Source organism: Mastigoproctus giganteus, chromosome 1 (assembly GCF_048544385.1).
Source record: "Mastigoproctus giganteus isolate SK-2022 chromosome 1, ASM4854438v1, whole genome shotgun sequence".
In the NCBI taxonomy this organism is placed as follows: domain Eukaryota; kingdom Metazoa; phylum Arthropoda; class Arachnida; order Uropygi; family Thelyphonidae; genus Mastigoproctus; species Mastigoproctus giganteus.
In genome coordinates, this window is record NC_143575.1 from 241884437 (window position 1) to 241897180 (window position 12744).

At 39.5% G+C, this 12744-nt stretch overlaps 1 protein-coding gene across 1 annotated transcript; it reads right to left on the reverse strand.

Annotated features, from left to right (window-relative positions):
• Positions 1–6313: 6313 nt before the first annotated feature.
• Positions 6314–7183, reverse strand: LOC150091706 (uncharacterized). The gene has a single exon (XM_090369373.1). It carries the CDS (start codon positions 7181–7183, stop codon positions 6314–6316), a length of 870 nt encoding a protein of 289 aa, XP_090225499.1.
• Positions 7184–12744: the final 5561 nt, after the last annotated feature.

Consider the following 12744-nt stretch of genomic DNA (forward strand, 5'->3'; position numbering starts at 1 on the left):
GCACCCTGCTGTGTTGCATTTTTTCCCGGACAGAAACGGGATCTTTCAAGATGATAATGCGCCGTCATCAGGTCCGCACTGTTCACGAGTGGTTCGAGGAACACAGTGAAGATGTCACTCTTCTTGATTGAAAATTCGCTAGACCTCAATCCAATTGAAGACCTGTGGGATTTTTGGAACGAGAAGTGAGGCGTATGGATACGCAACTGCCATCTATTCCATCTGTGGAAAGGCTTGCAGGCAGCATGGCTTCAGATCCCTACGGACGTCTTCAGACATCTAGTGGAGTCAATGCCTAAGCGAATAGCGGCTTTTATTCGTGCAACAGATGTAAGTCATTTTTATGCAAAATGGTCTGGTTCTTGTCGTCCCATCCTTATAAATGATCAACAAACTTTGACAACTTCACCCATACTCCCTCATCAACATCATTAAAAAAGATAAGAAACGGAAGTAACCGCAACACTGATCTCTAAGGGATTCTAAGGGATTGCTACACTGGTCCACTTTGAGTGATGTCCATTTATGACTACTCTCTGTCTCGTATATTTTAGCCAATCCAACGAAGATCTTACTGTTAATCCCAATTTTCTCCAGTTTATATAATAATCTTTCATGGGGAACCGCATCAGAAACTTCACTGAAGTTTTTATATATTATTAGTTAATTAATCAGTAACAAGATAATTATTTTCCTTTTTAATTCTGTTAATCACAGAAAAAATTGCAGTTAATTCAAGAAAAATAAAATGAAATCGAACCCGCCTGAAATGTAATGCATTTTGTAGTTTACCTTCGTGTGTGATTATGGCCTTGTCCCCTTCCAAATATTTCTTTTCTCCAGTGAATGGCTTACTTTGATTAAAAAGAAGTTCTTGATGGTTCGTATAAATTCTCTCTCCTTTTTATAAAAACCTAAGATGTATAGACATCTATGCCAGTCCTAGAAGGCCTCTTCTACTTCACCTACATTTTCTTCTGCAATTCAGACCTTTCGCGATAGATGTGAAAGTATAGTAAGTGCCATCAAAAGTTGTTATCATCATTTGTTGGTTCTCACAACTCGTATGATAATCTTATCACCTGACTGGACTGCCTGAAAGCAAGATAACAGATATGGTAGATGCAAGCCAGATTCGGCTTTACCGGAGAAGCGAACTGAGTGTGTTATTTCTCCGCTGTGTAGAAGAGCAGAATTGCTTTTGGGATCTGAAATCTGCTGACTCTCTCTCTCTCTCTCTCTCTCTCTCTCTCTCTCTCTCTCTCTCTCTCTCTCTCTCTCTCCTGTCTTGCTTTGCCATTATTGAAGAAACCTTAAAATATAATAATAAGCATGTACTGCTACTTTTGCGAGTAAAAGACCTTAGCATAAGGAGCAGCAGCTACAAGTCTACACAGATACAGATATAAATAGGAGAAAAAGAAACTATTCTTTGTCTGCCCCTCTGAAAGAATATTTAATGGAATTAGTTTTGTACTCTGTCCTATTAAACTTTTAGAAATCGGACCTGCCTCCAGAGGAACGGAATAAGAAACAGAAAATAATTGTAGAAACCGGTACAGATTGAGTTAGACTAAATTAAATAAAAATAAAATAAAGCAAAACAGTAGCTTTCGAGTCTAGGGGACTCTTCATCACCTGAATACAAACGTTATTATGAAACAAAGAATTCCCGGACATGGTCATGTAAGGCAAACAAAGTGTGACACGAGTGCACTGTTGCAAGCAACAGTAGGGATAATCACTGGTTAGAACTAGGTGCTTGCAGCTGCGAATCCAGGGCATGTACATGGGGTGCGTGCCAACGTTTATCATATTGTAGGATAATCGCCACCATGATAGGATGTATACATAAAATAAATAAATTTTCTGTTTATACTCCGGGACGACCAAACGGTCAGAGGAATTCACAAGATAGACAGAATACAAGAAACAGCACCGTATTTAGCAGTCATGGGTTTGAACCCGGGTCACTCAGCACGTGTACTTATGCACCCGCGCGCCTGACCATTGGGCTACGGCGGCCTTATATACCTTTATTGCGGTTAAAATTACAATGGCAGCCGGATATTGGAGTGATGCGAGCCATACTCGCTGTTAGTAACTTTGTGAGTATCAATGATTTCGATATCCCGGCGTGGGTCAAGATCGTGTTGAGAGGACCAATAGTGTTCTGCGACTGCGGAGTGCTCCGAATCAGCAGACCGGATTGCCCTCTCATGTTCTGAGATCCGGTCCTGGAGGCTTCTGACAAATTCATGCATTTATTTAAAGCAGTGCGGTATAAGTTCCAGTAGAGTCAGCTATTATGTTTGAAGTGTGGTGTGTTCTCAGGTCACCTGTTTGTCAGGATGAAACACCTTATGAGGAGAGAATGCTACATCTCTGTCTGAGGCCAGAAACCCTATTACAGAGTCCTTTAAGAAATAAATTCCTCCAGTTGCTGACGTGATTTGAACCCTGACTTTTCTGGGTTAAAATCTCGTCGTAATGTACGGAAACAAGTTTACCATGGGTATAGTGGCATAGTGGCATAACATTTAGGTTCAGGCGCCACCGGTGGTTTCCCACATCTGCGCCATATGTACTCTGTGATGAAATGCAGAACTACTGCACAGCCAGAAAAAAAAGTGTAATGTCTGGTTAATGTAGTATTGTGCTTTGTTCTGTTGTTGTGTCTGGCTGCTTGGCCGCGGGGCCCCTACTGGGACCTCTGTTGCCCGCCACAACTACTGGGAGGTGAGCCAGGCTACCCATTATACTCTGGCTGCCTGGCAGAGGCAGCCATTATACTCTGGCTGCCTCTGCCAGGGTTGCCTGAGCTTCCTAACAGAGGCCATAAAAAAAAAAAAAGGAAAAAAAAAATGAAAAGAGAAAAAAAAAAGTAGAGGCTATAAAAAAAATAAATAAATAAAAAAGATAAAAGTTTTTTTTTTTTCCTGAAGAGAGCATACGGAGGAGTAAGAGAAGAAGAAGAGGTCAGAATGTGGGGAACAGTAGTTGGAGTGGACCAATAGGGAAGGCAGTCCACTCTAAGGTAGAGGATGGAGAAGGGAGTTGAAAATCAGAGGAGCAGGTGCTCCTGTGTGAATTCTGCACAACAGCCTGGGCTTAGCGTGTTAAGGCTAGGTATGTGGCCTCTTCTTGAAGTAAAGTTGACTCCTGATTGCGGGGGGTTTCCTTGAATCTGTGAGGAATTGAAGTCTGGCGTTGTTGTTATGGGGATTTTATAGCGCATAAGCTACTATAGCTATAATTCGCCTATTCATTTATAATATGAACTTTTGTATTACAATTGCCAGGACTCTAGACAGAAATGTAGTGAAGAGTAATGTAGTTTAAATGTCATCTTTTCGTGTATATTTAACCTTTCTTGTATATTTTAGACATTCTTTTATTCGCATTTTATGATAATCCCCTGGCATTGTCTGCCGTGAAGGGAATTTGTCGCTTACCAATGTACTCCTATATTTTAAATTTGGTAGGACAAATAAAGATTTATTTATAAGGATATTGGAAATTTTTGTAAAATCAGAAAAGATTAAAAAATTCCAGTTTGTTTGAAGTAGTTCAAAAATTCAGAAATATTTGCTTTGTCACCAATGAGATTCTCTAAAGTTATTGGTTTATCAAAATTTACCAGTGATAGCAGGGTTGATGTTCTGTTTTGTCTATAGTAGGGGCAGTCAATGAGAATGTGTTTAACAATCAGATTTATATAACTAGTGGACACTGTGGTGGATCGTCTCCTGTGAGTAAATAAAGGTGGGTTAGAGGAGTATGACCTATTCTTTCCCTTGAAAGGACTACTTCTTCTCGTCTTGATGTACGGACACTGGAGCGCCAAATTTTCGGATCATGTTTAAACTGCAAGAGTTTATTATTAGTTTGAGAATGCCAGATTGTTGTCCATTGTGATTGGCATGCAGCATGAATCCTTAGTGAATAATCTGATGCTGGAACAGGGACATTCGTTAAATCTAACGTGGTTGGATTTCTTGCAGCTTTGTCGGCAAGTTCATTGCCCAAAATACCAGAATGTGCTGGAATATAACAGAAGGTGACTAGTTGGTGGCGTTTTTTCAATCTGTAGTAACAATTTTCTAATTTCCTCAAGAACAGGATGAAATCTATCTGAAGAATTACATAATGCTAAGATTGAGCTGAGGGAATCAGTGTAAATAACAGATTTTAAAGAACTGTCAGAACAGAGATTTTGTAAGGCTAACTTAATTGCATATAGTTCCGCTGAGAATATACTGAATTCAGATGGAAGAGATGCTGAAATTGTGGTATTCGGAAACACTGCGCCTGTTCCAACATTTGAATTAGATTTAGAGCCATCTGTGTATATTGGAGAAAAATCAATATATCTTTGATTGTGATCAACATGAAGTTGTCTGACATTTGAAGCTTGCAACATATTCTTTCCCCATTAACAAAGGTAAGTGTCACAGGTCGGTATAGGAAATGGAACCCATGGTGGCTGAGTACAAGTTGCTACCTGTTGTACGGAATGGATGGAAGCATTCCAAACTTGCATTAGTTCAAGAAGGCGCAGACCAGCTGGTTTTACTATGCTAGGTTTATTTCTGTAGAGCATTTCTAACGGTGGATTGAAAAGGTATGACTGAATGAGATGCGAGGCACAACTTTGAATCTTCACAGCGTAGTTTAGCAATAGTGATTTCCTACGTAAAGATAGTGGGGGCTCATGAGCATCAATGTAAAGACTATGTGCTGGCGACGTTCTGAATGCACCAAGTACAATCCTCAATGCACTGTGTTGAACTGGATCAAGCCAGCGTAGTGCACTCATTTTAGCAGAATCATAGACAGGAGCTCCATAATCAAGACGGGATCTGACTAATGCCCTGTAAAATCGAAGTAGAGAGGTACGATCTGCACCCCATGTCAGGGCAGATAGTGCTCTCTAAGTATGTTTATCTTTTTTAGACAGGCAGTACGTACTTTTTTAATATGCTCTAAGAAATTTAGCTTGTTGTCCATAACTAATCCTAGAAATCTCATGTTATTAGTGACTGGGATAGAGATATTAGACATTTGAAGTTCAGGATCCGGATGAAACTTGCGCTGTCTACAAAAATGGATAGCAACTGTTTTCTGCTGCGAAAGTCGATAGCCGTTGATGCTGGCCCAATGCTGTAATTTATTTAGTGATATCTGCAGCTGTCGTTCAATAGATCTCATGTTTTGGGAATAACAGGAGATTGAAAGGTCATCTGCATAAAAGTAAGTGTCTACAGTATTTTGAAGTTGTTTAATGATAGAATCAATTCTAAGATTAAAAAGAGTGGCACTCAGTACTGATCCCTGTGGAACACCTTCTTCCTGAATAAAAGTTGTAGAAAGGGCATGTTTGTATCGAACTTGAAACGATCTGTTATGAGAAAATTTTTCACAAATATTGGAAGGTTGCCCCGCAGGCAAAGGTCTCTAAGATAGCATCTTCTGTACTGCAGCCTGTTTTAAAACCAAATTGATGCGGAGATGGTAATTGTTGCTCTGTGTAGTAGTCGGTGAGACGGGAGAGCAAAAGACGTTCTTGGAGTTTGGCCAAAACAGAAAGCAGGGCTATTGGTGTGTAAGAAGTTGGTACTTGAGGAGGTTTTTTCAGGTGTTTTAGGATTAACTTGAGGGTTGAAATTTTCCAAAAGTCAGGAAATGTTCTTTCAGCAAGGCATCTATTAAATAAACTTAAGAGTTATAGGATAGTGTTCTGCGAACTTTTTTACTACGTCGACTTCCAGCAAGTCCAAGCCTGGGGTTTTACCCTCCTTCGTTTTGGCCAAGGCCAGATTCATTTCCAGGGATGTGAAGAGCGGTTCACTAGTATCCGATACGTATGCCCTGTTTCTGTAAATGATTTCTTGTTGCTCCAGTGTCGGTGCCAAGTCATCAGTTGGGTAGATATTGTAAAGCATGTTGTTGAATCAGACCAAGAGTATGTCGAGGTTCCATCCGGCCTGAGTGTGGTTTCCAAAACTTCACCTCTGGGGAGCCTCTTTGTAATGATCCGAAATACAATGCCCCATGGAGCCATTTCCCACTGTGGAAACTAGAGTTTGCCATGACTTCTTCTTACATCTGCGTATTTCTTTGGAGTATGCATTTCTTATCACACAGTAAGCCTCCTGTGCCGCAGCTACTTCTCTGGGGGGGGGGGGGAAGGTGTACTCGTGCTCTGTGAAATGTCTTCCTGGCTAGGTGGACTCTTATTCTCACATCTCGCAAATTTGCATTCCACCAGGGGACCGCGTATCTGTATTGTCTTCTACGCGGGATGGAAGCATCACAGGCACTCCTGATGGCAATTGTCACCTTGGTAACGCTTTCCAGGTGTGAGTGTAATAGGTAGTGGAATGTCGTCCGGGGGAAACTTGACCAATTCCTCTTGGAATCGGCTCCAATCTGCTTTTTTGGTGTTGTATCTCACTATGTCTCTAGGAATTGATGGTGCATGTTCCACAGAACGAACGAGAGAGAAGGTGATCCCTCTGTGGTCTGACGTTGTCCATGACCCTTGAACAGCCCTGTTGATTAGTTTACTTTCAATGTCAGGTGTGGCTATAGTGACATCAATTGTGCTCTCCCAGAGGGAGCTGCTGAAGGTGGAGAGGTGACCTCGACGAGGCAGGATCCGCAGACCAGACGAAATTATGTAATCTTCAAGTCTTGTATCATTTCTGGTTGGTGTTCTGTCTGGAGTTAGGCTGTGCCAGAGTGCTGAGCGGCAGTTAGCATCCATGCCTATTAGAAACCGCCCACCTGGGAGGAGATGGAGTGCTTCCTGAATGACGGAGATTGCAGTAGTAATATCCTCACCCGGTGAGAGAAGATATAGGGACCCGAGAGATGTCATAATCTGCGCACAGGCGCTGATGGAGGTGCATAATAGCGCGATTTTAGTCACCGTTATTTCTGTACTCCTCACAACAACAGCTGCCCATGGATGGTCTTCAGTGCAGTGAATGATTTTATATGAAGTGGGACATCCCACGATATTCCCAGAGTGGACGTAGGGTTCCTGCAACATCATGGCATCAATTTGATTTTCCTCAGCTTTGATCTTTAGCTGGTCTGCGACTACTCTCGCTCTCTGCGCATTTAGTTGCAGTAATTTGATCTCTTGTCGTCTGTTTCTTGTAGGGCGTCTATCCATAATTTATTCTCATTTGGTAAAGGCTCTTCACTTTTTTGTATACTGGGCAGTTTGTGTGACGAATCGAATGATCATGTGGTGCTCTAGCAGCCTTACAGTTTGCGCAGGTTGGTGACTGTTCCTTGTTGGGGCAGTCCTTAAAAACATGGCCCTTTTGAGCACAGTGGCCACAGGTGGTCTCACGCTGGTTGCAGGTATGGGACGTATGCCAAAAACGGAGACACCTATAGCACTTAGGAACCGATATGTGCTCTTTAAACCTATGGCTGCCCCAGCCAATATAAATTCTATTTCGGGTTTCAACAAGCTGCCACACTCTTGGGGACAGTTCAATTATCCAATTAACCCTTGTCGGTGATTTCGTTTTAGCTCTGTATTTTGGTTTGATGTCTTCTACCGCAGTCTCGTTCAGTAGATACATACTCATGTTTTTATGGTAGATCTCTTCTTTGAGTTCCTCTGGGGTCATATTCTGGTCTATATCGAAAAGTATAATCGACGGCCCATTTGGGGGGGGGGGGTTTCAGCTCTTAATCCATAGTTGGTCATTTCTGTGTTATTTAAAATGGTTAATGCCTCCTCCCTGGTACCAGTTTCAATTATGACTCCGGGGTGTGTGGTTTTCCTGTTGCTCTTAATTCTGACTGTTTTCATCTGGTTCTCTATATTTTTTGTTAATGCGTCTTTAACTGCATCGCTTGTTTCCAGTTGTGCATCTTCAGCTGGTTTAATTATGATTACATGCGACTCAGGCTTCTTAGCTATCCTTATATCTTGTACTTTTTCAGGTAAACTGGTGGTTGATTGTGTTGCACCATTCCCCAACGCTTCTGCGAAGGAGCGGGGGCGTTGTTGCATTTGATTTCCTCGCTCCTGTGTAAGGACGTCAGTTTGGGCTTCTAATCTTTCATGCTCTACATGGAGGTTTAAAACCACTGTCTCCATTTTGCTGAAGATACCAATTAAATCAGACCTGATGGCAGCAGTGATCCTGCTCGATTGCTTTGCCATATATTTCTCTAAGGACACTCCAATTGTCCTGATCTGATCAATCAGAGAACCCGTTAGTGGGGGATCTTAACGCTTAGGCACTTGACTTTTAGATTCTTCGCATTCTGAATCGCTGCAGGACTCATTTCCGTAATCTGTAGGTGTGCGTGTCTTTAGGTGTTGGAGAATCTGTAGCCGATATCATTCTACTTCTCTCCTTTTTCTTGAAATTGTCCTTGATGGACTTGTTTATCTCTTCCGCAGAAGAGGGAGCTTCGCTCCTGGATCGTGTAGATCATTTACGCGTTCATTTTCAAGATTTTGAACTTCTTTCTCACTCATATTGAGATCGATAGTTACCCGGATAATTTTGGGGAGAAGCAGTCAGTTTTTTTCAAATATGAGAATTTAATTTTAATTAAAACAGGGCAGAAAACGGGAATCACAAGTGTGTTACCATGGGTATAGCTGCATAGCTCGATATCGTAAATAATGTTTTTCTAAAGGAAAAGTATCCTTAAAGTTAACAGCATAGGTATCATATATATCAGCGCAGATTATGCCAGACACAATAATGTTAATCCAAAAGCCTTCCAGGTAAGTTTTAACATCAATACAGCTTTGAAAATTTTCTCTATTACAGTCTCAGAGAAAGGTATCTTTTATTTTTTCCCCTTCAACATTCAACAAGATTTTACCAACAAGTTGAGTTCTGCAAGATTTATAGTCCAGCTTTCTCTCTACAGCGGCATTAACCGTTTCTACAGTCAACAAAAAATTGTTATTTCATACGCAGATGATGTAAAAATTATTGTAATTACTACTGAACCTCATAATGGCATTTGAACAAGTTCACAAGATGCCAGACTAATTGCAAGTCTCGAAAGTCCTCAGGTCGATCTGTTTCACATTCCCTCAACAGAGAAAATGGATGTAATGGATTATTATTATTACATATATACTCACTGCTGATGCCGTAATACCGTAAGTCAACTCTAATATGGACCAGGACATTTTTCTTTCATGAGCATCCTGTAAGAAAATAATCCTGTATGTATTGTTTCTACCCGATGGTTCAGTAATATGGTCTGGTACCCTGTAAATCACATTGGAAAGATTCATAATACTGTAACACCTAACGCATAGATGACTACGTGTGAAATTTGGATACCCCATTACAATATCAAAATCGATCATGGTGACCTAAATATCAAACCTTTCAAGCTTCGTATCCAAGAAGATAATACCGCCCGTTTTTTTTTTTTTTTTTTTTTGTTAAACTAATTCCTGAGCAATTGAAGTCCTTCACATCGACTAAGGCTTCATTAATATGGGATACTGTAATGGAAGATGGCTTTCCACTACACAGAACTCGCCTCACCATATTACAGCAGATGAGTGGACTGCTCATACGTTTCAGTTCAGCTTTAAATCTGATAAATCTCAAAGCTGATTGCCAGTTATACTCGAATGTTAAGATTAGAAGCTTAGTAGATCAAATGCGGATGTTTGGCTCAAATATTGCTGTTATCATAAAAATTTTATCTCAGAATTGTAAAATTGGCGCTTAGGCTTTGTCAGTAATGGACTGGCTTGTATATTACGTAATGTCACGGTGGTATCTAGGGGTGTTTCACTCCTTCGTCTACCATCTTCTACATTACTCAGTTTTATTTAATATTAAAGTTTTCACAGAACCAGATGGTAGTTTATTCCAACAATCAACTACCCGTTGGCTGAAAGCAAATTTCCGCATATTTATCCTGCGACCATCCTTCCTCATTTGAATTTATATCCCCTCGTGTGTTGTCTGAGCAATAGGAAGGATCCCATCAACATTTAGCTTACTCAACCCATTGTAGAAATGTTTTACTACACATAACAATAGAGTTAACAAAATAAACATTGTTCTATTTCTGCATTACTAAATTAGTATGAATGAAAGAACATTCACATTAATCTTTTGGACAGTTTTATTAAATCTGCATGCTAACTACACTATATTGCCAAAAGTAACCAGACCTGCATGTGTAATAACAGTGTGTAATTAATTATTAAAAAATCGGCCAACTTATGATCTTAATTAACGAATTTTTGGAATGGAACTGCGCATAACGCATTTTTGGAATAGAATTTACTAATAAATCTCAAACACTGTATCCGAGTCCCAGTGACGAAACTACTGCAGCGTCAAGTCTACAGCTGCGGTGACGGAGACAAAAGAAAAGCCAGAGGATCCTGATGATTGGTAAGGTTTGGCCAAAGACCTAGTGAGAGGACGTTCGGCGTATGAGGAGAGAAAGAGAGAAATCGTCAGAAATTTTAAAAATAAGTAGGAACATAAACGAGACCTACCTTAAAAATAGACGTTAGTTAATTAACGAGGAAAAAAGCAACGACTTCTATTCATATTGCCCTTTCATTCCTCTAATCAGCGCAAGGCAACAAACGTAATATCTAGTGCTTCAGCTACAATAGACTAGATAGCTTATGTGTGAAAAAAATAAATAATGACTTCTGGATTTCTGTTGGTCCGATTTTAGTGGAATAGTGGCATAGTATTTAGGGTGTCAGGTGCCAGCGATGGTTTCCCACATCTGCGCCGTGTGCACTCTGTGATGAAATGAAGAACTGCAAAAGCCAAGAAAAAGTGTAGTGTCTGGTAGAACTGTGTTTTGTTCTTTTGTTGTGTCTCTTGCTGCTTGGTCGCAGGGCCCCTAGTGGAACTCTACGTTGCCCCCCCCCCCACCACCACCACCGCTGGGAGATGAGCCAGGCTGCACACATCACGCTCTGATTCGTCTCCGCCAGGGTCGGCTGAGCTTTTTGGACGATTTTAGTGAAATTTGGGAAGGCCTGACAAATCGTTCTAAAAGAGCCAAATATAAAATCTTACGAAACTCCATCCATTAGGAGTAGAGTACATGCGGACGGACAAACATAGTGAAGACTATAGGCGCTTTAAGCAGATCTGCTGATGTGGCTAACTAGACTTGAACATTTAGGCCCTTTACTAATGCAAATCAAACGTTTCATATTTATTGATAGGAGCACCGTAAAATGTTACCAATAAAGATATTTTTATTATTTATTAAAGACGTGTTTTAATCCATGTAAAAAAAAAAAATTCGGATAAACGAAGTACGTTATCAAATGTATTTTTCAACTGAGAAGTCTATCGATGTCTTTTTACTTTAAAAGAACTGACTTGCACATTACAGGAAACTCCCACTGCTTAGTTTAATGATACTTTTATTCAGAATAAAAGCATTCTTCTTTTGCCTCACTCGAAATTGCATTTCTCGTTAAGTGTAGCTATTTTTAAGCTCATTTCGCTTGTAGATTGAGCTGACTGCACTTAAAGGAGTTTTTTTTTTTAAGAAACAGTTCATCAAAAATTTTAACCGGAACACAATTACGTCGTTAAAGACATTCGAAATCAATTTAATCCAAGATAAAAGAGTATCGAACACAAAAAGCAAATGTGCTGCCCTCTTTTAACTTGAAATATACAATGAACTTTTCTTTTCTGTTAACTTTGAAAATTGTAAAAATATTTTTAATTATTTCACATAAAACGGTGATGAAGTTATATTAAAAAGAACTAAATGACTACAGAAGAAAGTGAACATATACGTAAACAAGTAAATTTAATTAAAAAAACAGCCAAACAGACAATAAATTTTAATGAAATCTTCGTTCTAAAAGTAGACTTTTACAAATCGTTATTAAAAATAATATTTATCAAAACTATTATTTCTCTGCTATTCGAAAAATAGAAAGGTAAGTCATTTTGCTGACTCTACTTTCCTTTTTTCTTTTTTGTCATTTTTCTTATTACTGTTTGTCTTCATACTTGTACTTTCCGTTGGCAGTCACAATTCAAGATGGCAGTTTCAGTATGCACGTCGGTTGAACAACGAAGGTACAGTGTTGTGTACTGTAAATTATCGTCATTTTAATATCGGTAATTTAAGTTTATTACCACCAGTCCAAAAATAACATAGCTAACACTGGAATGCACACAGAAGTTGGAGTTTTTGATCCCTCCATATCGTTCATATGTTTGAACTTCTACGTTATGAACGTTCTGATTTCGAGATTAGTATTAGTAATGGAAAACGATGCAAGACAGCAAGTTTATACAGCATTAGCAAAAAAAAACCTTCCCTTATCACATGCGCGATCCCTTTAATAATTTGTCTAGTTCATCCTTAAATTTACTCAAACCACTCACTTCCACAGAACCAGATGCCAGTTTGTTCCAATAAGCAATTACCCGTTGGCTGAAAGCAAATTTCACACATTTATCCTGCAGCCATCCTTCATCAATTTGAATTTATTATTATTATTATCAGTTTATAAACTCAAGGTCCCCCCCCCGTACAGCTAGTGGGCTAGGAGGGTGTACAGATATTTTGAAACATACATTATACATTTTTATACAAATTTTCAGAGCTTAACAATATAATTATTGTATTGTAATAATTATTAAATAGATATATACATTTACTTAATTGTAGTCACTTGGAAATAAAATAGATCTTAATAATAGAAGAGATAAATATACA